A 27,067-nucleotide genomic window follows, 5' to 3' on the forward strand; every position below is an offset into this window, starting at 1 on the left:
CACTGAAGGATATAGACAGTGTGACGAGAGTTCTTGTCGTGCATACCGGCGCCACCCGTGCCGTTTGAAGAGCGACTGACAGCTTAAGGGGAACTCAGGATTGCGGGGCCCTTGATTGACAGATACAAGGCCACGGCACGCAGGAGCCGGTGTTCCTGCTCAGATCCCCACATAGTGTGGAGATGTGATACTATCATCCTCTATACGCCTGTGGTAGTCCATCAGCCGGGGGTTGATACGGCCGAGCTCCTGTTCTCCGCAACATCAGCATGAGCTCAGTGCTCGATGCCAATATCAGAATCTACCCACATACGCAAGTCGGCACAGCGTTATGTAAGGACCGTTCATCTTGCTGATCTCCTTGGTCTACGCCCCAGGAGACCGCATGGCACCCGTGCCTTCCAATCGCACTGGCTAAATCAGTCTGTCAGTGCTTGGTGCATCTGCCGAAGAATGGTCTCGACCGGACATCACTAAGAATGTGAAACTACCTCAGTAAGATAGTGGCAGACGCAGGGGATGATGACGAGGATAGGCACGGTGTGCGTAGCTGAGACCCCCTAGCATACTCGCGCTATGAGCCCATGCATACTACAACAGTGGCATGTAGGTAGGTTGTTACGTGCTCGCGTGGAGAAGGGACTGTACCACGTAGCTTACACATAGGGCTGACTATGCTGACCAGTCACGAGCCTGGAATGGAGGTATACGAGGGATGCTGGCGTCGATCACGCCTTCTCACTACTAACATTTCTTACACAAGCACCGATATAGTCGGAAAAGTCGGAGGTAGGAGGCACACGACCCATGCGTACCGTCATAGCTAAGCAAATAGCGCAGCCACAGCGATGATGCATCTTACCCAGGCGACAGAACAGAATGCGCAGTGCTATACGTAACAGACCCGAATGCGTGACCTGCATCATCAAGGCAGACTACGCGCGCATTGGCATTCATCGCGAAAGCACGTCATGTCCCCGTGCCCTTTGACAGGATTCACACGAAGGAACGCACAATGTAACAGTGTCCATCGCTTCTCCATAGCGGGCAGGGCACCAAGACACGAAAGGCCCGATTGCGGCGCCGCACCCATCTCCAAACCGTCTGCGCGAAGGTACGGCACCACCACCACCGTGCCGCCCTCAAGACACGCGAGCCGCGCGGGTGAAAGCCCAAGCCCCAAACCTCTGCCGCAAAAAACGGTTGTCTCGTGTCCACTAACCACATGAGCAGCCGCGATAAAAAATAAATAGAGCCTTGTCAAGTCATAAGCGAACCTGTCACAGCGCTTTCTATTAAGACATCTGAAACCAGTGCGCCAAAAATCGATACAATCGTGATTGCGGCACGACTGTACTGTATTGCGGCGCAGTTCGGCACAGGTGGGTGTGGTGAACGGAGATGGGTGCCCCGTTGAAGAAGGAGCGAGGGACCAGAACAAAAACGAGGGCCCCACAAGGCGGCATAAGGTTAGTTAGGGCGGTGCGAAAGCGCATGCGCGAGCGACAGAAGGGGAAAATGAAGAAGGGTTTAACGGTTTTGGGAGCGAGATACGCGATCTCGTTTTGTCTCATTCCACGTGTAGATGCAGACGCGCGCTGTCTTTGAAGCTTGCAACAACCGAAAAGACGCGCAGCAGGGATATGTGATGTGCGCGTGTTGCAGATGGGGAAGCAGAAGAAGGGGGCCGCGCAGATGGCCTGTGAGATCTAGCTGCGACTCAACAACAGGAAAGGAGATGAAGATGATCGTTATATGTATTTGAAATAAGATAACTCAACAAATGTAGTTAGTTAAGCAAGGGTATCGAGCGAAAGAAGAAGATAAATGACATAAAAGGCGAACGTTAAGAAGGCGTTGCGCGCTCGTTGCTGCTTGCTGTGCCCCATAGAACTCCCTGACCCAAGCCATGCAAGCCGCCTGTTTTTTTTTCTCTCGCTTTGCTAAACGCCGGTGTGTCTGTGCCGCATCGCGGGAAGCGTTTAGACTTAGACATGTTGCCCCGATGGGACAATCCCTAGGAGTGGAAGAATCAGAAAGGAAGAGCGATGCGGCGTGGTTTACCCGCATCCTCCTGCCGTAATAAGCGAGGCTGACACTGGCGAGGTTGACTAGGTGGTATGGTGCTGGTGCAGGAAGGGAGGGAAGTTCATGGGCGTGGGCTCGATGGGGCTCATTGCGTAGGGTGCAAAGCCTTGCTGGACGTGCTGGACGTGGTGATCGAACTGCGTGTAGGGTATGGGTGTTGGATCGATCTCTTGCCATTTGCGAGAGCATTGGCGTGCGGTCCATTTTTCTTCTGCGCCGTAATCGAGCATCTATAGCAGTCAGTGGCTGTACTTGGAATCGATGGTGGTGTTACATACCTTTTGCGCGATGATGTCGAACTTGTTTTGCACCCAGTAGTCATGGGCCTTGCGCAGTGCTTGCACGTCTACTTCAGTCCACTGACGCATCCGTTCTTTTAGTCGCTTGATACGCATCTGCAGTGCGGGTATTTGGTACTGCCTGCCGAAGTCTTTGACAAAGCGTGCTGCGATGTCCTTCCAAGGCATGTGCTCTTCCTCTTTGAGCCGAAGAAGTAGACGGTCTTCCTCACTGAGCTCAAACTGGGACGATATCTGTGAGTCCGACCGCTTTCTTCGCTTGGGCTCTTCTTCTTCGTCGTCTTCCCTCTGTCGCTTGGTTCCGTGCGAACGGGGTGTCTCCAGGGGTAGAGGAGCGATCGGAGTGTACATGCGTCGGGGTTGGGGCGAGGGCATGTGGCTTGACGATAGCTCTGTTGATGGCTCACTCACTCGGGGACTATGGGTTGGGAATGCCGGATAGTAGGCTTCGTGGTTCGCATGAATGCCTAGTGCGTTCATCGTCCAGGAGCCGTCCACTGCGGCCGAATGCAACGAGTCTGAACCGCTGTGAGTCCGGTCCATGAAGTGAGACTGTCTCCTGTAGCGAGAAGTGGGCTGATGCAAGACAGTCCTTGCGTCGGATTGTGGCTCTTCAGATGGCCGTGTTGACTCTGGTACCACGGATTCCCGAGAGTAGACGGTACCTGGAGAGATGGCTGTTGTTGAATGCGTAGTGGACACTGGAGCTGTTGCTGAGTAGTAGGATGCAGATGCAGGCGGTGACAAGTTGACCTGCGCCGTGTGTGGAGGTATATAGCCATATGAGGCGTATGTGGTCTAGACGACGGCATATGAGCAGCCGATCTCGCAACAAGGGTGAAGTACAAACCTCGCTATGGCACTCTGGGGCCGAAATTGAGGGGGCATACCACCCAGTAGTCGGCTGACAGTTGAGCTCTTGAGAAGGCAGAGGGCTTTCTGGCAAGCGTGGATTGTATGAATGGAACGACTGTGGAGACATAGTGCCAGGCGAGGAGGCCAACGCGGGGTAGTACTGAGGGTGGTAGGGACTTGGCCAGGACGAGGCTGACTTGTCTTGGAGATGATGCGGAGGGAGGATAGCACCTTCAAGTATGATAGACATGACAACTGCGGCTGTGGGTAGGATTTGAAGAACCTTATGTGCTGCGCCTTACTGCTGGTCGCTAATGTAGCAGACTGGAGACGGGCGGTAGCAAGAAGAGGATGCGGCGCACGGTGATGATATTCAGGCTCGAGCTGGACGACTAGGCTAGGGGAACGCCTCAGTCATATTTATCAAGATGGTAGCGGTATAGCGGCCTCGAGTGCAGGTCACTTCTAGTGCGTCGACTCTAACGTGCCACCCCCAGTAGGCTTTGAAGGATGCTGCTGCGCACTGACGGTCAGGCCTGCACGTTAGCGCCCCGAGCTTTCACCCTGCTCTTCTCTTGTCTCTACGTGGTCTGGCGGCCCTGACCCCAGCATGCCATGCCTTGCGCTTGAGCCGCGAATTGGCCAGCCATGCAGCGTTGCTCGACGGTTGTGTCCGGCCCATTTGCTGGCCCGGAACGCTGCGCTGGGTTTTCTAGGTGGTGTCCTGCAACAACGGTGATCATGACCGTGTGGGCGTCGCGGCAGCCTTGCTATCGGATTCCGCTACACGCCTGGCCGGCCAGGGTGTGCCCGCTACACGGCACCGTGGCTAGTGCGCATACCTGTGGTTTTTTGAGGGTGGAAGTCGAATGTAACCTTCAGTAAGGCGGCCACCCTGACGTCGGCCCTGACGTCTGAGACTCCTCCCACAATCGCGACCCAGTGGGTTAATCTCTTTTCGATGCAGCGTGATATTGACGAACCTGTCTGTGCTGGCGGCGCCATAGGATGCCGTCAACAAGGGGTGCACTCCATCGCGCAGCAACGAGGAAATTTGGCCAGCCGTGTCTTCCCATTCGGTGCGCCTGGACAGCTGTGCCGTCGAGCTGCCTCAAAGCCAGTAAATTGCCCCGCATAGGGTGCGTAAGCTGAAAGCGAAGGACGCGACGGCGCTTAAATGCACGCTTGCGGTAATTTCTATTGGCCGCTAATATACGCTTCGGCTGGGCAATGACCGCTAATTCGCCCCTTTCGTCCTTGTTCCCACCCTTCCAACTCACCTCCTCTTCGTCGCACCTCTCACACAGCACTCGCTCACGATATCAGCGAAGATCACTGCCACCACTGCTATCCACATCACGTCGCTTGCTAGCGTGTACGTCTGCCATGTCGATTCTCGCCCCACACCACGGGTCTGCTCCGTGGAATACCGCCGACAGCGACCTTCCGCACAATGCTCAGTGGGTGTGACCCCCCACCGCCATGGTACATATCTGCTACTAGTCAATCTGGGCTGTGCGTTGTTGAACGGCTAAAAGACTTCGTTTGTGCGGCGGTCCAGCGCCCGAAGACCCCGCTTCCTTGTTGTCTTCCAGCGGTGATCCTCACTCGTTACTTTGTCTGCCGTGTTTCGTCGAGGGCTTCGTATCGGCAGAATACCTGCGACACTTCCTGTGTTGAAGAGCGTCCTTCATGGTCTTTCCGTGAAGTGGAGCGTGGGTGGTGCCCGTGGTGACGCACTGAACTTTGCGACCACAGCAAGCGGCGGCTCCAGATCTTGGTACACTGCCTTTTGACTCTTGATATAGCTGCGACTCCATTGTTTTACGTTCGTCCTCCGACTTGCAGTTTCTGTCTTGCTTTTTTTACGCGCGCAGAATCTGCCTTGATTCACTCAGCCTTCCCGGTTGACAACCGTTCCGGAGTGAAAATGGAAACATACACGTTGCGGCACTTGGTGGATCTGTTCTATCGCGGGTATTTGCAATAACTACGCCGTACATCGTACTGTTGCACGCGGCCTGAGGGGCTGGATCCGCACTTTTGCCTGAGATATTGCGAAGTGACGAAGTTGGCCACTCACATCGCAACCACTGCATGTCCGCCTAGAGTCGGCAACGTCTTCACCGTTACGGATGCGGAACACATATAACCTTCTCGAAGTAAACCTAGGTACAGTGAAGGATTGCGTACCTGGCCTAAGGATGCTGCCATCCGTCCCGCGCGCCACGTTGGATGCCTTGGAGTCCTGACCCAGGCGTCCATGATCTTCGCCGCAAGAAACACCGATATGAGGCTGCGGGTGGCACCTATGCGGCGCTGTAGTTCACTATCCGACTTACTGAAATACTGCGACGGGACCTATGGACGATATAGACGCTCGTTTGCAAGGCTGTGTGGGCTTCGCATCTCGGAATAGTATCGGGCGTAAGTTGAGACACAATGTCTGCTTGGCTCGCTCGCTGCGCCTCACACCGCCCGACTATTATCGTGCCATACATTTGGTAAGTGGTCCCGCTTTTGACTGCAACTCTTTATGCGATATGCAGCAATCCTTTTGTGATATACTTCGACTTGCACAAGCACGCGCTGCGGTTCAAAAGCGAAACGAGCCTCGCGGGGCCATCTAGTGCGGATCCACTGGCACCCGGCCTCGCAGTCGTTGCCCCTCGAGTGATATACGGGTCGATCTAAAAGTTACGCTTGTTGAGAATGGGTTTCAGTAGATCAAAACTTCTGAGCTACAAGGTCACGATGAGCGTTCCGACCAAGCAGTCGGTAGCCTATGCCGGATCAGTGCACAGTCCGACCGCCTATCGAGAAAGACGCATGCATGCAAACGCAATTCTCAACAGCGTCTAAGCTCGCCAACAATCTTTAATCTCCTGCAAATCCTCGAAGCTAGACCACATATCCAAGAACAAGATGTGGAGTTTGCAGCCTCGCGTTCCGATTCTCCAGGCTAGCTTGAGCGACTAGGCCGCATGTGGCGCGCTAGGGTGGACCCTTGGGAATTGCCAAGCACGTTACATGTAGCGTGGTAGCTTGCGTCAAACCCGGGGAAGACATTACGCATCACCAACCAGCCCGCCCATCGCCTCCCCGTCCTTCCTTATCGTCGACCCCAAATCCTACCGGAAGTGGTGCTGCACATCCTCGCGCCGGCACCTGTTTATCCACGACCCTCTTATTGGCACCGAGTGCCGGAAGCGCGCTTTGAGCCCCAACACGTAGGCGACAGGCGGCTGGCCTAGTGCTGTGTAGCCGTCGCATAGCATTATTTATCCCCAAGATGGGGTTCAACCTCTTCCACATCCTCGGCGACGTCTCGCATACGTCATCGAAGCTGATACTGATATGGGCGATACACTCCAACAGCAGTGCTGAGGGTGAGTTGGATCTCATCACCACTTGAAGCTTGCAACATGGGCTGACGTATGCAGGTGTATCCCTCATCACCCAGGTCCTCTACGCGCTCGTCTTCGGCACGCGATATCTCGATATCTTCAGCTCTTCCATCACCAAAGATGGGTGGCATACGTGGAACTTCTCGCTGAAGGTACGGAGGCCCGGCATACGTCTACGCGTACGCGGCTAACCGGTCAGATATTCTACACGCTATCATCGCTGTACATCATCTTCTTGATGACAAGTGTATATGCGCGCACAAGGGAGCGAGAGAAGGCATGGAAGTTTGGCATGTACTGTCTGTTAGGCAGCATCCTCATCACCCCATTCTGGTACCTTATGTTTAGGGATCACGTCCTCGGGCACAGCACCTTTATGAAGGTAAGATGCTCACACACACCCTCAGAAACTCGACTAGATGCTGACAAAATAGATTCTCTGGGTCTTTTCCGAAATCCTCGAATCTGTCTGCGTCATCCCACAACTGCTCCTCCTCCGTCAAACCACCGTACCCACCGTCATCGACTCCTACTACCTAGTCACACTGGGTACTTACCGCGCCCTATATGTTCTCAACTGGATCATGCGCGGCGTCAAGGAAGACGACTACCTCGATCCTACATCGTGGGTCTGGGGCTCTATACAAACGGCTCTCATGATCGACTTCGCATGGGTATACTACACACGCCAGCGCGTGAAGCTCCGACACGGCGGCGTGGTAGACTCGGATGATCTCGGTCGTGGATGGATCGTGGGTCGATTCGTGGGCAGGAAGAGCATGGACTTCGACTACGACGAAGAGACTGCTGGTCAGCGCAACGATACCACACAACCGAAGAACAAATGGGGTCGGAGGGGCATTTCCGTTTCTGCCGATGAAGGCGTAGAAGGTGCGCCAAACAGGACGAACCCAGAAGAGAGAAGAAATGTAGATCCAGAGAGTCAGCCACTGGCCGATCCAGCTGCATTCGAGGACGAGAGCGACGATGATGCGCCACCGCCTGGTGCTACTTCAGTGGCTGAACAGAGCGGTGTAAGGAGAGATGAATGGGACGACGATTTGGATGATGATGCTAGTGAGCATGACGCGACATCAAAGGCCGTCAAATGAGTCCACAAGCATGTTATTTAGATGGGAAGTGTGGGATCATACTCATTTGGGCACGACATCACCGCTCTACCTCATGGCATTGTCTGCATTTTTACAGCGAATTCAACATATACATTAAGTTCCACACTCCACTTCATCACATATGCCCATCGGGATTGCACAGATCGAAGGCCCGTCATACCCGCTCAGCTGATATTCCTGTGCAACATCTCAAGCGTCACGAGCACACTTACTCCTTCAGCCGTGGAGCACTCTGGTCGCGCTAAGACCACATACCATGGCTAATCCGGAACTGTTTTCAGAAGTCCTGCATATCCAGCACCCACATCTAGAAGTCGCCGTTCTCAATCCTGTGGTACTCGGCGATTAAAAGTCTTAATAGACGCCTATCCATATCCATTCATGGTCATTAACGCTTTATTCCCGAACACAGCCCCCACGTTTCGCGTAGCATATAGTAGCACCTTTCTGCTTTTGTGATACGCTGCGCTGGCATGGGGGATGGGCACATGGCCTTTACCGCGCGTGTGACAAGGTGTGTATGGGTACTTGAAATAGCTGGGTCCGGGGTTTTCGGTTACCGAGGAGGTGGAAGGATGCGGGTTGCAGGGTGCAGGATGGTGTTTGGGGCTGAACGGAGAGCACTAGGGGCGAGGGTACTGGGATGTTTATGGGTGTGTGGGGATGTGCATTGCGACGTGGATCGTGATGAGCTGCTGGGTTGTGGCGTGGGATGTGCACCGACATACGGGTTGAACTAAGTATAAGTTGTGCTGATGCTGCTATGCATGGTGAACAGAGCACTGGCAGCGGTGACTTTCGACGAGAAAACCGGGCCATGACAACAGATGAAGCAAGATTGATCGAAGAATAAGATTATTCATTGAAGGAAAAAGGAAGCAGTTTATGCCTCTCTAAAACGCCGCCCAATGCAGGTATCATCATACACTCGTCAACAACAACATCGCCACTTGCAAAACTCCACTCCATGCTCAAACCCCATGCGTCTAGTACTTCAGCTCAACAGGCTGAACCCTCCTCTTATGCATCTTCATCTTCGTCGCCTTGGTCGAGTTACCACCACCGCAAACACCCTCGGGGATGTCGAAACTGTTCGTACGGCCGGTAGGAGCGTAAACTGCACCCTCACCAAGACCACGCTTCGCGAATCCGCTCCAGATCTCACACACGTTCTCGCCGCCGGTGAGCGCCTTGTCGGCATCAACGATGGCATCGCGAGCAGAGACAAAGGTGGGGTTGCAAGGCTGCAGCGCCATACCATCCATGACGATCTTCATGGCGAGGTACTTTCCGTCAGACGGGATGCCCTTGCTGTCGAGCTTGGGGAGCCAGTCGTCGTTCTTGCCGTACTTGTCGATGAGGTTCCAGAGGATCTCATAGAGCATAGACGCCCAGATGTTGCCGATGGGGTGGACCTTCTCGTAGAGATCGGCGTCGGAGTAGACCTGTGGGTTCTTGTTGAGGTCGGTGGAGTAGAGGTAGTTCCTGATTCCGAGAGGACGTCCGCTGATCCAGTCGCCCATGGGGTATTCGGTCTTGCGGGTGTCGCCGGCCTTGAGACGGATGGCGGTCGCGTAGAAGTCGCTCCAGCCTTCGCCCATGCCGCCGGACTCGAGCAGAGAAAGGCAACCGGCGTTCAAGGGACCACCGGTGAGACGGTTGGAGAGGCCGTGGGTGTACTCGTGGATGACAACACCGGCATCGAAGCTGCTGTCACGGTAGGGGGTTGTTGTGTTCCAGATGTACATGCGCATACGTGCTGGTTGACCATCGGGAGGTGTGGCGAAGTTGGCGTTGTTCTTGCCGGAGCCATCCTGAGCGTTGAGGTAGACAAAATCTTGACCGGCACCACCAGCACCGTTGTTGTTGATCTCGAAGTTTCCGGCCTTTTCGTTGAAACCTAGGGTGTGCAGAACATCGTGGTACTTGTTGGCGGTGTAGAAGAGCTGGGTAATGGACGCGTTGGCATATCCCATCCAGTCGGTGTCGTTAAGAGAGAACGGGTAGTCAAAGACCAGATCCTCGCTCTGAGGACGGGGAAGGTTGAGGAAACCGCTGTTGACGTTCTCCCAGTTGGTGTGAGCGATACCATTGTTTCCACGGGTCGTCTTGAACGTCTGCTTGCCATCGTTGTGGTAACCGAATTCACTGGCTGCGGGAGAGAAGTCATCCTCCACAAGCTTGCGGTCACCCTCGAATGGGTCGTTGATACCCCAGGGGCTGAGCCTTGTTAGTGATGAACATATCTAGTAATCGTGGCTACTCACTAAACCTTGTACTCAGCATCGGCAGAGTAGTCAACAACGGCGTGAACCTTCTCGCCATCTTCCGCATCGACGTAAGACAGGAGCCAGTTGCTCATGACATCAGTCTCAATTCTCCAGGTAAGAGCGAGCTTGCCCTCCTCATCTACGAGGTAGACCAGGCGCGCTTCAGGCTCGCTGACACATCCAGTAGTCTTCTTGATAGCGTAGGTCTCAGTGGCCTCCTTCGCCTCAGCGATAGCTTCTTCAGCAGAAACAGGAAGTCCAAGAACGTTGATAGCCGACTTGAGAGCATTGGCAGGCGCGGCGTTGTCACGTTTGCTCAGACTTGGCAGCGCTGGGATAGCACCCTTGTAGAAAGAGTTTCCGAAAGAGAAAACATTGCCATCACGACCGACCTGTGAGGTATTAGCACGATATCCGACATAGAGAGTATATGTTTTTTAGAGGTTGTTGACTTACGTTAACATTGAAGTCCGCGGTATCGATGTCAAGACCGTTGGCGGTCTGCTTGAAGTAGAAGTGGGCTACTCCGTTGTCGCCAACGTACGAGTCCTTGACAAGACGGAAGGTAGCATCTGGGATCGTAGCCTTGACCAGGTCGGTAGCAACGTCCTCCGCACTAGCACGCTTCGCAAGTGTGTTGATGTTAGGATCAGCCACAACTTCGGCCACGTTCTTGTAGGCAGCAGCATGCTTCATGCGGTACGAGTCCAAGTCGACAGCGCGGCGAGTAAGTGTGCTGCGACCTTGCCATGAAGCGTGGGGGTGGCCATAGACGCTGATGGCAGACAGCGATGCCAGCGACGCGAGAAGTACGGAACGCATCGTGGGAACGAGTGAAGTAGAAATGAGAGACTAGGGACAGGTGATGTGCTCAAAAGTAATGCTTTGAAACAGTATACCACTCCTCTTATACATGAACAGCTGCCTCGCCACATTTACCCCCCGAACGACTCTCCACACTCGGTCTTGACCCTTTCGAGAACACGGAGCGAATGGTTGATGCAACACCAGGCGCGTACGATTAGTAGGCCGTCCACGCGACAAGGGAACGATCACCGGCTGCCTTTCTCGGACTGGCTGCACGCGTAGTCGACCGGCGCGATGGTAGGAGACAGCAGAGCGGAGGCTTGGCGACACTGTGAAATAGGCAGGCAAGCTTCGGAGGCCCTGTTATATTGGTCTGGGCATTATATCGTGCATTGTGTGCCCGAGGCGACGATCCTGACCTTCCGGATAGAGCCATGGGCCGGGAGATCACGAATGTTTCATGCGTTCACATGGAGAAGGCAAAAGTACCTTTGCGGTATCGGACGACAACGGCGGCGGAGCCCCTGAAGTAGCGTGCCGTCGCCTTGCCCGTGAGGAGGAAGGGAATACGCGTCGCTACTTTTGTTTTGCCTGCAGGAACCCGTAGGAAGCGGCTATTGCAGACTGCCAACGAACACGAGAATGTACCGGCAGCAGACTTGTCTCGCAGCGAGGTCCTCTGACTCCGGATAGGCGCATGACGAAAGGACTAATTAGACACTTCGGTGTAGCCGCAGCTGTAGTGGAAAAGATAGTCAGGCTGGGCGCATTGGTCGCCTGCCTCTTTCGCTGTAGCGGGTCCGTGTTGTGGCTTTCGAGGCCCGCTCCGTGGAATTACGATCGCTGCCCAGAGGCGATCGAGCGTGCAACATAACGGCGCATGTGGCTGCGACAGAGACGCAGGGAATTGCGGGAGCCTTCTCGAGATGGCGAAATGCAGGTGAGAAGTTGTGGTTGGAGGAAGTAAGCACGAGATGAAGCATGCCAAGGGAGCTATTTTAGTGTAGGGCCCCTTATCTCCACGATAAGAACGACTCAGGACTTTCTCATCGATTCTCAGTTGCGACGAATGAGGAGGAAACAAGACATGCCGCGATTCTGCGCAACAGATGTAGTTCAGAGTTGCGCCATCCTTATCTCTCGACCTCTCAACGCTGTCTGCCTCGACTGCACAGGCGCACCCCACGCGACATGTGCGCGTGTCTCCAGTGATCGGCGAAATGGCACGAGTCGTCCGCCCTTCCAACTCTTGAGCTCGAGCCGGATGAGTCTCTTCGCATAATTTCAGTTGTGGGCTTTGCGAACGATACCATCTCTTAAACCATCTCAATCATTCTCTTCGCCCGCTCCGGTAGACCCCATGTATTCTCAACTTCACCCAAGAACTTACATGCACCAACCAAGCTATATCTATCCCTCACAACATCCTCCCGCACTCCAGATCCAGCCAAGGGTCTAAGTACGAACGCGATTACTGATCCCTCGAAACTCCATATCTCATCTCCTTCCCTCACATCATTGACACATTTGCCAATCCTCCCTCGATCCGTGCTGAAGACCGCGTACTGCTCTTGGATTTCCGTACGAGCATCTGTATAACGTCTCCATCTTTCGTCTGGTCCAAAGATGTTGCTTTTCAAGAATTCGGAAACGTGACGAGACGTATCCTGGTCAGATATGTGTTCAAGCACATCATACCCTTTCGGTGCGATAAATCCAGTGATGGTTTCTTTTTGGCCTTCACCCCAGAGACGGAGAATGTGGAGTCTGTCCGGGCCCTTGTTGTCCATGTTTTCATGTTCGTGCACACCGAGAATATCGCTCGAAAACGGAAGCCATGGCATCGGCTTGCGGAAATCGAGGCTCCAGGAAGGTAGATTGTGATCGTTTCGCTGCTGGTTTGTTCCTACCGCACAACAGAGAAGGCTGATGGACCACTTCCTTTCTAGTAACAATCTAGTAACATCCGCGTAGAGTTCCCGTGTGGACAAACTGTAGTCTGGTTGCATCCGTTCCTGATCATCTACCGGAATGAGACTGCGAAGCCCATAGATGTGATCGCGTGGATCGCTGGCGTTCCTGTAACTAGCAAATTGCAACGCTCGTAAGAGTTCCATGCTACCCGCTACACGTACTATGCGCGTATTGATGAACTCGTCTCTTAGCATACATATCTCCAGGGCGCGATACGATGCCTCCTCAATCACAGCCGGACAAGCGACTGTCTCCGGGTCTGGTCCCGTACAGTCCCCAAGGACGCTATCCAGCGAGAATAGAGGAATTTGGTGGCGGCCGAAGAGACAGATTGGATCGATTCGTGAGAGCGCGATTTCTTGTACGATCCACACTCTAGACCAGTACTCGTGGGTGGCTAGCCATGTGAGCATAGCTGTGGCTGTCTTTTGGTGCTCGTGCAGGCGATCCAGATCATCGGCATTGTCGGGTAAGCGTGTAGGCCTCATGGTGCGGACTGCGTCGGCGATATGGCCTACGCCCAGTCTCGATCGAAAAGACCGCCGTAGCACTAGGTGATGCCACCATAGTCTCCAGACACCTCGAATGAGACGATTGCATAGTGGCGCGCTTTCTGGAAGGCGGAATGGCGGCGACCAGCTACCGTCAGCCCATTTCTCGTCCGGACATCCAAGCGATACCCACGTTTGCCTTCCTTGTTTATATATTCTGCCCATCAGAGCCACTTGCTGGTTCTTCTCATCGTTATCCTCTTGATTTATGCAAAGCGCATCAGCCCAGATAGTGACGGTGAAGAATCGTCGGCGAAGCGCCCGCAGAGCTGTGAAGAGGTTTGCGGATACATCCACGGTATGATGATTAACGCTTATGGATCTTTCGCTGCCTGGTCTGCCCCATGTGTAGGATAGAGTGTTGTACCGAGGTTTGAAGAATCGGTCCAGGGAAACCACTTTTATGCTGCACGAAATGGCATCATCCCATCGTCCAGGCTGGAGTTTGAGTACGCGAATCTGGTTTTTGGTATGATCGAGAGGGTCGTAGATCTCCGATGTTGTTGCTGCCGTATGGTAAAGGCCTCGTTTCCACAAATATCGGATCGGATCGTGATACAGTCCATAGACTGTGCTAATGCGACGACATGCTTGCGTGGCACTGACGAAGGGAACATTGATCAGAATCATAGTCACTACTAACTTCTCATAGAATTATCAAGTCATTGCTTGGTTACGGTGATGTGTGCTTGCTTGGTCTCAAGCTCGGGTTGCCAGAGAAAGGTTGGAGCGGCGGTGCGAGTGTCTAGATGGTGGACCTCGATTTTTTCTGCGTGGCATCACATCGGAAACTGTCGTAGATAGGGTCGACCCCGTGGATAAACATTGTATGAGCTCAAATGAAGTTTGGAGGAAAGCTGGCTAGGACCAGGCTGCGAGTGTGCCTGCATCTCGGTCAGCTCCTTCCGTAAGCACTAAGCCATACAGGATTACAAGCACGCCAAGCATCTGCAGAAAAGACACACTATGGCAAGGCGCAACTATACACATTCGTTGTCTACACTCTATTTACAAAAGCCTTAATACTTCGGCATCTCAACTAACAGCGCCCTATACCACGCACTCGCCTTTACCCCCTCAAAGCACGATCAAATTCCCAATTTTAACCCCCTGACTCTTGAAGTAATACCTCCGTCTCACGCCAACTCCCGTTGCCCTCCTCAACAACGCCATAGTCTCCTCCCCTCCTCCCACCATGATCATGGGAATGGGATTGGGTCGTAGCATGCCTGTGGGCGTGTATTGCACATCATCAAGGAGCGGCTGCACAGGTGGTTGTTGTGTCGTAGCATCGGCGTCGGCAGTATACCTGTCTTCGTTGGGTTCGTGTTCAGGAAAACTGACAATGATGACAAGTTGGAGGGAGGTAGCATCGGGTGGGTAAGCAGGGATGTTGTGCAGCTTAGTCGAAAAGGAGCAATCGCCTCTAGGGATTGCGATGATTTGATGGTTTTTTGCGACCTCAAGCGGGAGACGGTCTGTGCAGAGAGTTGTGGGGTGGACGTAGATATTGGACCAGGTGAGTGGGTTGTCTGGGCTGTATGCCGTTTCTGGGTCTTTGGTGTCGGGCATGGGTGCTGCGCCGGGGCCGGTGGGAAGCGCCGCGGGGAAGAAGTGGCGTTTCGGGGTTTGCGAAGAGGGATCTTGGGACTGAGATGCTGCAGATGTGGAAGTGGGTAGTGGAGCGGAGAGCAGGGCTTGCAGTGATGAGAGGAAGGTGGCGAGGTATGACGGCTGGCTATCGAGCGCTTCAGGGTCCACTTCTAGATCGATCACGTCGGCGATGTCCATGTCGGATAGATTGCTGGTCTCGCCGAGCGCATCGATGAGGAGGTCTGCCAGCGTTTTGGAGGATGCGGGTGCAGGCTGCGGCGGCACATCGATAACCAGGTCTAACGCATGCGCATCTCGCGTTCTTGTAAAGAACGGGTCAAGCGGATTGAAGTTGTCGATGGTCGAACGAGACATGAAAACCTTCTCATCACGGCCTAGAGCTATGTTGGAGATCGCATAGATGCGGAACTGCTCATTCAGGTCCAGCTGCTGTCGTATCGTACGTGGCTTGTCTTGCTCACGAACCATGCCAAGTCTCAGCCCGCTCATGGAGTTGACCAGGATGCCTTCCTGCACTCTTTGGAGCGCACCTGTCAGCGATGTGCTTGGCATGTTGGGGAACGAAAGATCAAAGGTAGTCCTGACAGCCAAGATTGAACTTGTAGCGTTGTGCGGAATGAGCTCGGGCGGCAAGGTCCATGGATAGTAAGTGTAGTTCGAAGGCGAACGTATGTCTGATAAAGAAATGCTGGGATGGTCGGCGCTGAACTCGACGAGGGGTGACTCAATTGTCTCGATGGTTGGCATCAGGTGTAGTCTGGCAAGGCTTGCAGCATGCCAAACGTCGGTCCGAGCGGCTGTCGGAGAGATACTGAAAGGCAAGAGAGCTGGTGGAAGAGGGCATGTCTGAGGTACCTCTAGGATTGGATCAGGATCTGGCCGCGTCTTCTGAGTGGGACGAAGTCTCTTCGGGATGATCAACGGGTGCCCTTCGGTCGTGAACACAAACGGCGCGTCCCAAATATTGAGCGGATGCGACGGGTCGAAAAGCAGAAAAAGGTATTTCGCAGTTTCACCAAGGAAGAAGCTCTCCATGCGATCGTTCAGTTCTCCAGTACGTACATCCTGCAGACCGGCCCACCCGCACTTAGTCCAGCAACGTCTTTTGATGTCGCGCAACGCCATTTCGCCTACATGGAGATACCAAGGGTCTTTTGTCGCCTGATAGAGGTACCAGGTCGATTCAATCCACTCTGGTCGACCGCCCCACCAGCGAAGGCCATGCTCAATACTGCCAGTCGCAGTTGACCATCTCTCAGGCATTGCGGAGTAGCGGGTCCAAAGAGCAGTGTAGAGCAGATGCGTCTCGATAGCCTCATCGAGCTTGCCGGCCATGGTCAGGAGCCCTTGGTAGAATGCACTCAGGCTGTCGACCCAAAAGGCCCTGATGGCGCCAGTGTACAAATCAACTTGGGCATAATGAGGATGCTGATGTTGCGCACCACGGTATATCTGTCTCCGAATGCCATCGTGAGCGTCGAGCCAAGTAGCAAGAAATGCCTCCGGAGAATCAGTAGTCTCGCGTGATTTGTCGAAAGGAAGTCCGGAAAGAAGGATATGCGACTTGAGAGCATACTCAAAGAAGCTGTCAATGCCTGCTCCGATACCCGTGTAAGAATTCACCCACTGCCCTGTCTCAGCGTCGATGCCGGCACCAATGAGCCCAATGCTACTTCTGCGGTGCCATACAGCCCAGAAGGCGTCTTTGGCCAGCCTTTCGTATTTTGGGTCGCCAGTCAGTCGACTGAGAACAGAGAACTCGAGGACCAGACTCCCGGCGCCAGCGCTGCACGTCTCAGTGACTTCAGTCCCTTTATCGCTTGGGTCCCTGCCGCATTGGCCATTCTCGGCATCCATATTGTTTGGGGATTTCGCGTAGAAGGGTACCCCGTATCGAAGGTTGACTCGAGGGTATGGCAGGCCAGTTGGCGTGTTGAAGGCCGGCAGCAATCGATCCGTGAGGTCGACTGCAAGCCGCAGGAGTTGTCCGTCGTAAACAAATCCATTGGGCCAGAATATCCCTTCGCGACCTCCCTTCCTCTCTGTTCTTGCATCATAGCCTCGGATGGGCAGATCTCCGACTGCAAACTGGTGTGCACTGAGCAGTCCACCAACGCCGCGGATGACCGTCTCAAAGACCTGCACTTTGCTATCCAAGTCGAAGCCTCTCGCTCTTGCCCCACGACCACGGGGTCCTGACGAACCATCTCCATAATTCTCTACCAATAACTTAACGCCCTCTTGGAAGTCCTCTAACGGTCTATTGGAGCCGGCGGCATCGTTCTCGGGCGTGGAAGCGAGGATAGCGAGCGTCGACAAGCTGTCTATCAGTGTCAAAGAGTAGTTTCCGAGCACGTCGTTGACCTCGATATGGGCGGGGTTATGGCGATCGCGAGTGAGGGGTGCGCAAGTGAGTGGGCGTAGTTCGTCTTCTGGGAAGGCATGTTCCATGTAGTTGTCGAAACCATGGTAGAAGATGTCGCGTGTCTCTTGTCTGCGGACTTAGTACACATGTGACATTGATGATTCAATGGAATTACCTCAGTTCTGCTATGGCTTCATCGGTCATGCCACAACCGGGCGTCGTCCAGCAACCTATACATAGCAGGAGGAAGCATAGTAGCTGAAAGGGTGCTCCTCCGGGCATTGGCGCATGTCGCCGCAGAGGCCTTCCAGTCAGTCGCATGGGCAAAGAAGTCCCTGTGAGGCGACATGTGACTCGAGTCTGTCAGCAGCGGGAGGCGACGAGGAAGTTGGTGTTTAAGCGGGGCCACATGTTCGGCGTTCCTGCTGGACTGGTGAAGCCACGATTGCCGTATGACACGGGCGAATTTCTGGCGAGGGAGCAGCGTCATTGCGCCAAGCCTTGTTCCATCAATTATTTCATCGCAGGACCGTCGACACCACGACCCCCATGAGCCCGGCCCATGTTTCCTAGAGGCGCCTTTTCTTCTTAATTTGTATTTTATCCCCCCTTCTATCGACATGCTCCCCAGAACCGCCTTCCGCGCCCTGCGCATGCGGTCTGCACTGGCAGCGCCGCGCATCACACCCATAGCTTCCACCTCGCAATGGTCGCGCACATATGCCAAGGTCGGCAAGCCAAAAGACAACACCTGGAAACCCTCAGATCCCATCAAGTTCGACGAGACCAACAAAGCGCGACCCAACCCGGTCAACCCTTCAGAGCAGCCCGAGTTCGACACAGAATCAGCGCCCGAGAAGAACACAACACCCACACAGCCCTCAAGACCAGTAGAGAGCGCAACACAGGCCTCGAAAGATGCTGGAAAGGACTTTAAGATGTCGGAGCAGGAGGAGATGTCGGGGCCCAAGTCGCCCAGTGAGAACACCGACCCCACCACCGAGAGCCCAGAGTCGCAACAACCGCAAAAACCACTACCAGACCTACGATATGGAATCCCCTCGACGTTCGCGGAGGAGCATGCTGAAGCCGATGGAAAGGCGAAGCGAGACCCCAACGACCCCAACGAGCTCTACGAAGACCCGACACCAGGCGCTGCGGGAGGCCGAGAGGGCGGTAGTGGCGGCGAACTTCCCAAGTCTGCATACGAGACGAGCACCGACAGGCGGCGGAACCGTGTCGCCAACTGGTCCTACCTCGGTATGCTACTTTTCGGCACAACGGGCGCGCTCTTCATGGGCCGAAACTGGGAAGACGAAGAAGAAGAAGCCGCACACATCGACGCTCCGAATGGTTGGACGTTGGGCGGCATGTACGCCCGTGCGGCTGCCCGCATCAATGGACAGAAGGCATACTACACAGAGCCTACCTTCCAGAAGTTGCTACCAGACAAGGACAAGATCCCCGGAGGCGCACCAGAACTCACACTGGTACTCAGCTTGGAGGACCTCCTACTACACTCAGAATGGACCACGAAGCACGGCTACCGACTAGCGAAGCGACCTGGTCTTGACTACTTCCTCCGATACCTCAGCTCGCAATACGAACTCGTCATTTTCACTTCCGTCAAGTCCATGGACGCCGACCCCATCATCCGCAAGCTCGACCCCTTCCGTCTCGTCATGTGGCCACTGTTCCGCGAGGCTACACGCTTCGAGAAGGGCGAGTACATTAAGGTATGCCTGTTTTCCGATCTCTGCGATATTGCTAACCATCCTAGGACCTCTCCTACCTTAACCGCGACCTCTCCAAAGTCATCATGATCGACACCGACCCCTCGCACGTCAAGCTCCAACCCGAAAACGCCATCATCCTGCCCAAGTGGAAGGGCGAGCCAGGCGACAAGGGCCTCGTAGCCCTGATCCCCTTCCTCGAATACCTTGCCATGATGTCTCAAACCGGTACACCAATCGACGTCCGCACCGTTCTCAAGTCGATGGAAGGCAAAGACATCCCCGTTGAGTACGCCCGCCGCGAGGCCAAACTCCGCGAACAATTCAAGCGCGACCTCGAGCAGCAGCAGAAGAAGACCAAGGGAAGTGCGGGTGGCATGTTCATGAAGAGTCTGGGTCTCGACGGACCGAAACAAGGCATGGTTCTTGGGGACCAAAACATCAGTCAGGGCATGTCAGAGGGCAAGATGATGATCGACATGTACCGCGACTTCAACAAGCAAAACTACGTACATCTGGACAAGCAGATCCGCGAGAATGGAGAGCAATGGCTCAAGGAGATGGCCGAAGAGGAGAAGAAGATGCAGGAAGCTCAGCTCAACGATATGAAGGCAGGCGCATTCAGCTGGTTGGGTGCAGGTAACTCAGCACCTCAAACCGCGACAGTGCCTTCAGCAGCGAGTGCGCCAGAAGCAGCAGCTAGCCACCAAGAGGGCGTACCTCCTACCCAGACACGGTAGAGGAGCTGCGGAATGTACGTTTAAGGATTTGAAAGATACCACGAAAAGATACTGTTCCACTCTGATGCGGATATGACAGGAGCATTTCACCCGGGAATGGGTGTCCTGGATATCTACTACATGTACTATATATGTTGGAATAATGACGAGAACATATACACTCATGTTTGCAATCACCTTAGCCACCGTCGTTGATCATGAAGACGAATGCTTCGGATCGGCCTGGTAAACCACCGCCACAAGTATACGCGAAAGTTGGGCGCATGACTAACATTACTTGAGCATTAGATTTGGGAGTGGAAGCAAAAACGAACAGCGATAAACTTCATCTTTCTTCCATGCCTCGGCCCGCGGGGTTAACACCGGAGCTAAAGGTGGGGCAAATTCCTCCTCCGTCATGCATCTCCCAGCCGCCGGTACCACACTTCTCTAGAGCTACCTAAGCTCTTAGACCGCGTGCCCTCGCTACCATGTTCCAGTTCACCTCTCTCGTAACCAACCCCTTCGCATCCAAGCCCAAACCACCCCAACGCCCCCCTTCACCGCCCACGATGTCTGAGGACACAACCACCACCGCCGCCACACCAAACCCATTCCCCTTCCTACGCCTCCCCTTAGAACTCCGCGAACAAATCTACGCCATCTACTTCACGCCCGCCGACCACCTCGTCCGCAGCGAAGAGCTAGAAGCGAAAGGCTTCTACGGCGGCGTCTACCAATGGGACTTCAACCTCTGGCTTGCGAACAAACAAATCTACGCCGAAGCGAAGACAGTATGGAGACGAGAAAACGTCTTTGTCAAGATTGCTACTCCTTGGCCGAGCGCGGGTATGTATCGCGTTTATCTAATGGCTACGGATGGTGTGCCAGAGCAATTGGAACTTACCGGTCGCCGAGGACGCCGTGAGCTTTTCCCTTGTCTTTCTTCGTCGTTCGCTGTGCATGGCTGATATCCTGACGTTGTAGTTTTAGTCAATCACATTTCCTCCGAGGGTCTTGTGCCGATTGTTTGTACGGATGCGCGCGCCGATGCGTTCAACGACTTCCATGCTGTTGTGCAAATTACCGCGCCGTTCCATGGCGAGGTACCTGAGCACATGGTTGTCATGCTGGTGGACGATCTGCCCCTTTTCACGAAGACGTGGTACTACAGTGCGTTGTCTTATCCTATGCTTAACGAGCGCCTATCTACTACGTTCGTTCTGCGGGATCCGTATGCCGAGAATGGCGAGGCAGTCATAGGGGAAGAACAGCAAGACCACAACATCCCCCTCCCTCTCCAACGCAAGCTCCTCCTCCCATTCGAACACGTCAAGGGCCTCAACAGCACCCACATCCATGGTTACTCCCCTGTCGTCCGCGAAGAACTTGCCAAGCTCCAAGCCATCCCAATACCCACACTCCGCGAATCCGTCGAAAACGCTACAGACCACATGCTAGCCGGCGACGTCCTCCTCGCCTCCGCCACACCTTCTCCCACCAACACCCTCACCACCGACGAAAAACACGCCGCCGCCCAACAAGCCCTCGACCTCTACAACAAAGCCTTCCACTCCATCCACATCCTCATCTCCGGCCGCACCCGCCGCGTCCTCGCCGACGACTTCTTCCACGAAGCCATAACCACGGGTCGTTACGCCGGCCAAACCGGCATAACCATCCGTGTCGTCCTCCGCCTCAAACTCGTTTCTCGTACTATCGCCGCCTACAACGCTCTCGGCCAGTACGCCGAAGCCGCCTTTTGGGGTTTCCGCAGCATAAAAATCCTACAAGAGAGCCTAAATCCTGATTTCGAACACTTCTTGACGGAGTTCCTGGAGGGCAGCGATGTAGGCTGGATCTACGTGAGGGCTGGATTGGCGTTTTGGCAGATGGAGAGGGATAGGGAGGCTTGGATGGGCGAGTGGATTGGGTATGCGGAGGAGCCGTTGGCGGGGAGTGAGAGGCTGTGGCAGGAAGCGAGAAGGTATGTTAAGAGTGCAGCGAGGGAGGGGGTTAGGAAGGAGTTACAGGGGTATGGGGTGCCGGGGGTTTATCTCATGTTTGGCGAATTTAAGAGTAGGGAGGAGGCGGAGAGTATGGTTGCGGATGATGGGAGCAGTACTAGTGAGGAGTAGGGATGTGTGTGATCTGGAGGAGTGAAGGGGTCTTCATGGACTGAGATACCTGTTACAGACTTCTTCCATTGACTAAAGCTTGTTGAAGAAGTTCGCTCTCTCATTCAGGAGAGGATGTAATATGCTTATTCGCTTCCCAATCGATACACTAAAGCGAACAGCTACAGCATCTGCAAATATTATGCACAGCCCAGAATTCTCACGTCATCGTACCACGATCCTAGATCATGCATGATGGAAACTTAGTTTTGAATTTTGTGCGGTTTGTAAACTCCGGTATTCTTACCATCTCTCAAGTCCACTAATCACTATCCCCAATCTCACTCCCATACACAGGCTCAAATCCTCAAAGCCCATACAAGAACGTCATCTTCGCATCCGCATACCTCGTCGCATCCAGCCTCTCCGCCTCAACAGCCTGCACCGTCTTCCCCCTCCTCCACGCCACTTTCCTCCTATTCACTTTCACCAGAATAAACCTATACGCCGTATACCCCAGCAACGCCGCAACCACAAACCCCAAAGTACCATAAAACGGCACCAGATACCTCGGCGCATACTTCTTCCGATACAACTGCGCGCCCACCACACCAGCGAGATTACCGAAGCCGTTGACGCCTAACACCAGCGAACGTTTTCCGGGCTCGGGGTTGTTACCGCTGAGCCAGGCGACGGTTAGGGGCGCGGAGATGTAGCTGCCTGAGAGGAGGATGCACAGGCCGGCGTATTGGGCGGAGTGCGTGGGTGCGGTTACGGTAATGATGAGGCCGATGAGCGAGATGAAGATGCCGGTTATGATGTGGTAGCCGCGTTCTTTGCGGTGGTCGGATGATAGGGCGAAGAGGTAGAGACCGATTGCGCCGCAGACGAAGGGGGGGACGGACATCTGAGCGTTGTTTGGGTTAGCTTTTCATCTCAAGAACTGAGTGTGTGTGTTATGGGTTTGAGTTTGAGTGCATAAACATACCAAATTCGCATCCAAACTCGAATACCCCAACCCCTGCACCACCATGGGCATGAAAACCGAAAAAGCCTGACTAGGCACACTAGCACAGATGTTAAAAAACAGCAAGAACCACAACTTCCAATCCGTCGCCGTCTCCCTCGCATCACGCTTCGTCAGCCTTTCCCTCTCCACGCCATCTCGCCCAAAATCATGGGAGGTCCACGCAGAATTATCCTTGATGATGCGTTGGACTGCGAAGACTTGCTCTTCGTGGCTGAGAAACCATGCGCTACCTGGTCCGGCTGGTAACCAGAACCACGCGAGTATGGCGATGAGGATGGTCAGACTGCCTTCGATGATGAAGAGGTACTGCCAATTATGCAGACGTGTGTTGTTGAGGTGGAAGATACCGAATGCTTGGGATCCGTATTAGCACATACATACATCACATACAGTACAGGATTACTGAACAAGCCAAGGTAAGCATACCGATAGACCCCGAAAACGCGCCGGCAATAGCGTATTGGCCATAGAAAAGACCAATCCTGACGGCCATGTCGTAGCGCCCGTAGAAGGTGGACAGGTACGCGATGGCTGTAGGGTAGAAGCCTGCTTCGAAGGCTCCGATCATAAGGCGCACGGCGATGAGGCGGCCGGGGCCGCGGATGAAGGCATGGGCTAGGGTGAAGATGCCCCATCCGATCTGTCTTTTCGTATCAGAAATGGCAGTTTGGAAAATCACGATATTGTAGGACTTGCCATTATGATAGCAATCCAATGCTTTGCGCCCAGCCATCTCCCCACCGCCGCCGACGGAGGCTGGAGTAACACGAAAGTGACGAAGAAGAGCGAGACTGCTAGGTTGAGATCGTCCGGAGTTGCGCCGATGTCTTTTGTGAACCCTGCATGTAAGACGTTAGGGAGAACCGTTCCTTTGGTGTTCGTAGGATGATGATCAGCGAATAGTTGATCTGATCGATCTAAAACATACCTTGCGTCTCCGCATTCCCAACATTCGATCGATCTAATCCATTGAACAGGTACAACAGGGACAAGCAAGGTAAAAGAGCAATGTCCATTTTTCGGTTCACGCGACTGGACATGGAACGCTCCTCTGGACCAGGGGCTTCCTCGTCTGTCATTGTTGGAGCTTGGTTTCCCAAGTTGACTGTAGAACTCATGACTGCGGATTTGCTGCTGCTGCTGCGAACACAAGTGGAAATAAGAGGATCTCTTTCTTCTCTAGTAGTAGAAACCATAGTAAAGGCAAGTTCCGCGCGATCAAGTGGCCAAGCTTGCCCTAGGTAAAAGAACGCCCTTGACCATTTTCCTCATTGACATGTACGTAATTGCTTTGGTGAGGCTCTTCAGCTCCCACGACCCTAGTCTTTGGCCTCCCGTGACCCATTGTCGATATGTTACCGCTTCTTTTCACCCCATTGAATTTGTCCGATCAAAGGGTGGTTATACAGCTTGGCCTGCAGGAGCCTCTAGATCGAAGCGTGCCGGGCTAAGCTTGGCCAATCGGAGCCCACCGCGCAAGGTGCGACCCCTGCTCGCCGGGTGGGTTTCGACTATGACACCTCGGAGCGAGAGCCAAACGCTGTTTTTGCATATGGTTGCTTATCTCGACAAGAGTGGTAAAAGGGCTTTCGTGGAGGCAAAGCTGAATTGGATATGATGACATCGTCTACTGTCATCGAATGGCCGTCGCGATAATACGGAGTAATGGAAACTTCTCGAAATGATCTTCCCTATGCCCTCGCCGCGCGGCAGCTCGAAGCAGGAACTTTATGCACTACACGTGCCGTTACCAAGTTCTTGTCTCGTTTATCGGTTATAGCGTCGACCGGCCCTTGGTGGCCCAGCAGCCAGCAAGGTGGTAAGAGCTACTTGCCTTCGGGCGTTTCCTCATCAGTGTCACTGCAGTGGCGTGATTGGTTGTACAGTCCGCGGGCATAAGAGGGCGCCGCGGGGAGAATAAGGTTTCTGATTAATGACTCGTCCAGGTAGCATTCCTAGTGGAAAATAGTCCGTTAGTTTGTGAACAGCACTAAAGAAGTACAGCTTTAGCTACTATGTTAAGCTCTAGACGCTAAGAGGCCTACAGCGCAATAGTAAAGGTCTAGTAGTTTAATAGAAGTAAATATTTATTATCTACTTATAGGTCTATATAACTAGTTAATATAAATATTAATAAGTAAAAGCCTACTTAAGTATCTAATAGTGTTCTTTTTTATATTACTATTCTTTATATTACTGTTCTTTATAGTATTCTCTAATTATATTATATTCTTATATAAGTTATAGAACGTATTCTTAACTAAGTCTATCTTTAACCTTACTATATTATAACCTTAGCTATTTATGTACTATATCTAGCGTTATAAGTTATCTATAGCAAGCTTATAGTTATACTAGATATATATATTAATGCTAAAGAAGGCTTAATAGGTAATAGGTATAGAGTTATAGTTATAGAAGAGAGTAGAAGTAACATACTTAAACTAGCTTATACTATTATTACTCTAGCTTACTTACGCTTTATTAAAGTTATTATACTAGGCTAAGTTACGTAGTAAAAGCCTATTAATATAATAAGATAGTAGTAGCCTAGATAGAGAAGTAGGTAGAGGCGCAGTAACATTAGAAAGAATAATAGAACTAGTAGCTCTAGAAGGTACTATAATTGTAGAGCGTAACTCTTTAGAAAGAATAATAGAATTAGATAGTAATAGTAGAATTAATATTTAGCTTACATAACTATATTAAGAGCTAGAGAATACTAGTAAGTTATTATCTTTTTTATTATTACTATATTAGAGAGGTAGAGAAATCTTCTAACTCTTACAAATAGTAAGATTACGCGCTTACATAATAGTAGTGTTTATAGTTTTAAACTTAAGTTACTTTAGGTTAAATAGCTTCTTAAATAGAAGACTATTTAGAGTTCTAACACGTAAGATAGCAACGTAGGTAAGACTAGGTAAGAAGTCTTACTTCTTTTCTAAGTTAAGCATAGTAGTAGTAATAAAGAGACCTTAGCTCTTATAGATAGTAATAGCGTATATAATAGTAATAGAAAACTGCGTTTATATATAGGCGATAGTTAACTTTACCTAGTTACGCTTTACGTAGAAGATTAGAACTAATAATTAATTAGTCTTAGAGTTCTTTAAGATATAAAGAGCGTTCTAATTATACTTATTAAAGTTAACTAAGAGCATAAAAAGTAGGTTAATATCGCAATTAGCACTAATAGGCTAGACTATATCTTAGATAGTACCTATAAAGCTATTAAATAACTAATAGTTAATCTAAAGGTTATTTTATAGTATAATATAAGCGTTAATAGATATAGGTATTAGAGTGTAGAGATTTCTAGCTTTGTTAGTGCTAGTAGTCTCTGCTAGAACTCTACTAGTATAAAACGCTTTAATAAGCAATATAGCGCGCCTTAGTTAGGCTATATAGTAGTAGTTATACGCCTTAATATTATTTTTATATATAAAGATCTATATTGTATTCTTAAAATAAGTAAGGTTTTTACTGCTCTAGAGCTTAATACGTACACAACCTATAAGTAGTGTCTAATTCTAGTAACTAACTTTATTAATATAAAGGTTATTAAAAGTAAGCTAAAAAGCTTGTAACTTAGCATTATTACTAGTCTAGCGCTTAATAATATCTAGCGTAATTGTATAGTTAAACTTCTTGTAGAGAGACTTACTAAGAGTAACGTTACTTAATTTAGAGAGTAGTTTACTAGTATTATAGATAGTCTTCTCTGTAATAGAAGAAAGCTAGAAGAAGTTACTAGCAAGAATAATAGAGATGCTAGAGAAATACTGTATAGTGCTTCTAGAAAAGATCTCTTCTAGACGTAGATAAATCTAAGTTAGTATATAGATACTAACTATAGACTTCTTATTAATAATAAAGTACTCTATACCTCTAAACTTATTCTAAAGCGCTTGCAGGTATGTAGAGAATAGCTTCTAATAAGACTTGCTCTTAATATTAAAGTAAAATAGTAAATATAAAGTGCTACTACTAAAGTTATAAGTAGCTATACTAGTAGGCGCTGCTTAAAGAATAGAAGATAGACGTAAATAGTCTTAAGTAACGTTGTTAATAGCATTGTACAGAGCCTAAACAATAGTTATTT

General features: G+C 51.9%; 7 protein-coding genes across 7 annotated transcripts; 3 read left to right on the forward strand and 4 right to left on the reverse strand.

The window, feature by feature from the left end:
- Positions 1 to 2,111: 2,111 nt before the first annotated feature.
- Positions 2,112 to 2,930, reverse strand: J4E84_005111 (uncharacterized protein; the record flags this gene model as incomplete). The annotated part of the gene is made up of 2 exons (XM_049387710.1): positions 2,112 to 2,318; positions 2,367 to 2,930. 2 exons carry the CDS (start codon positions 2,928 to 2,930, stop codon positions 2,112 to 2,114), a joined length of 771 nt encoding a protein of 256 aa, XP_049244688.1.
- Positions 2,931 to 6,534: 3,604 nt separating this feature from the next.
- Positions 6,535 to 7,761, forward strand: J4E84_005112 (uncharacterized protein; the record flags this gene model as incomplete). The annotated part of the gene is made up of 4 exons (XM_049387711.1): positions 6,535 to 6,631; positions 6,686 to 6,801; positions 6,849 to 7,031; positions 7,084 to 7,761. The coding sequence occupies 4 exons, from the start codon at positions 6,535 to 6,537 to the stop codon at positions 7,759 to 7,761; spliced, it is 1,074 nt and encodes a 357-aa protein (XP_049244689.1).
- A 1,007-nt stretch (positions 7,762 to 8,768) lies between these two features.
- Positions 8,769 to 10,874, reverse strand: J4E84_005113 (uncharacterized protein; the record flags this gene model as incomplete). The annotated part of the gene is made up of 3 exons (XM_049387712.1): positions 8,769 to 10,002; positions 10,050 to 10,444; positions 10,509 to 10,874. 3 exons carry the CDS (start codon positions 10,872 to 10,874, stop codon positions 8,769 to 8,771), a joined length of 1,995 nt encoding a protein of 664 aa, XP_049244690.1.
- Positions 10,875 to 14,461: 3,587 nt separating this feature from the next.
- J4E84_005114 (uncharacterized protein) lies at positions 14,462 to 17,645 on the reverse strand (the record flags this gene model as incomplete). The annotated part of the gene is made up of 2 exons (XM_049387713.1): positions 14,462 to 17,492; positions 17,539 to 17,645. The coding sequence occupies 2 exons, from the start codon at positions 17,643 to 17,645 to the stop codon at positions 14,462 to 14,464; spliced, it is 3,138 nt and encodes a 1,045-aa protein (XP_049244691.1).
- Positions 17,646 to 17,983: 338 nt separating this feature from the next.
- Positions 17,984 to 19,836, forward strand: J4E84_005115 (uncharacterized protein; the record flags this gene model as incomplete). Its single annotated transcript, XM_049387714.1, has 2 exons — positions 17,984 to 19,099; positions 19,144 to 19,836. The coding sequence occupies 2 exons, from the start codon at positions 17,984 to 17,986 to the stop codon at positions 19,834 to 19,836; spliced, it is 1,809 nt and encodes a 602-aa protein (XP_049244692.1).
- A 551-nt stretch (positions 19,837 to 20,387) lies between these two features.
- Positions 20,388 to 21,953, forward strand: J4E84_005116 (uncharacterized protein; the record flags this gene model as incomplete). The annotated part of the gene is made up of 2 exons (XM_049387715.1): positions 20,388 to 20,739; positions 20,809 to 21,953. The coding sequence occupies 2 exons, from the start codon at positions 20,388 to 20,390 to the stop codon at positions 21,951 to 21,953; spliced, it is 1,497 nt and encodes a 498-aa protein (XP_049244693.1).
- Positions 21,954 to 22,299: 346 nt separating this feature from the next.
- J4E84_005117 (uncharacterized protein) lies at positions 22,300 to 24,041 on the reverse strand (the record flags this gene model as incomplete). Its single annotated transcript, XM_049387716.1, has 5 exons — positions 22,300 to 22,839; positions 22,921 to 23,315; positions 23,389 to 23,602; positions 23,659 to 23,801; positions 23,891 to 24,041. 5 exons carry the CDS (start codon positions 24,039 to 24,041, stop codon positions 22,300 to 22,302), a joined length of 1,443 nt encoding a protein of 480 aa, XP_049244694.1.
- Positions 24,042 to 27,067: the final 3,026 nt, after the last annotated feature.

This window comes from Alternaria hordeiaustralica (assembly GCF_023758085.1).
Source record: "Alternaria hordeiaustralica strain BMP 2776 chromosome Unknown scaffold_8, whole genome shotgun sequence".
NCBI lineage: Eukaryota > Fungi > Ascomycota > Dothideomycetes > Pleosporales > Pleosporaceae > Alternaria > Alternaria hordeiaustralica.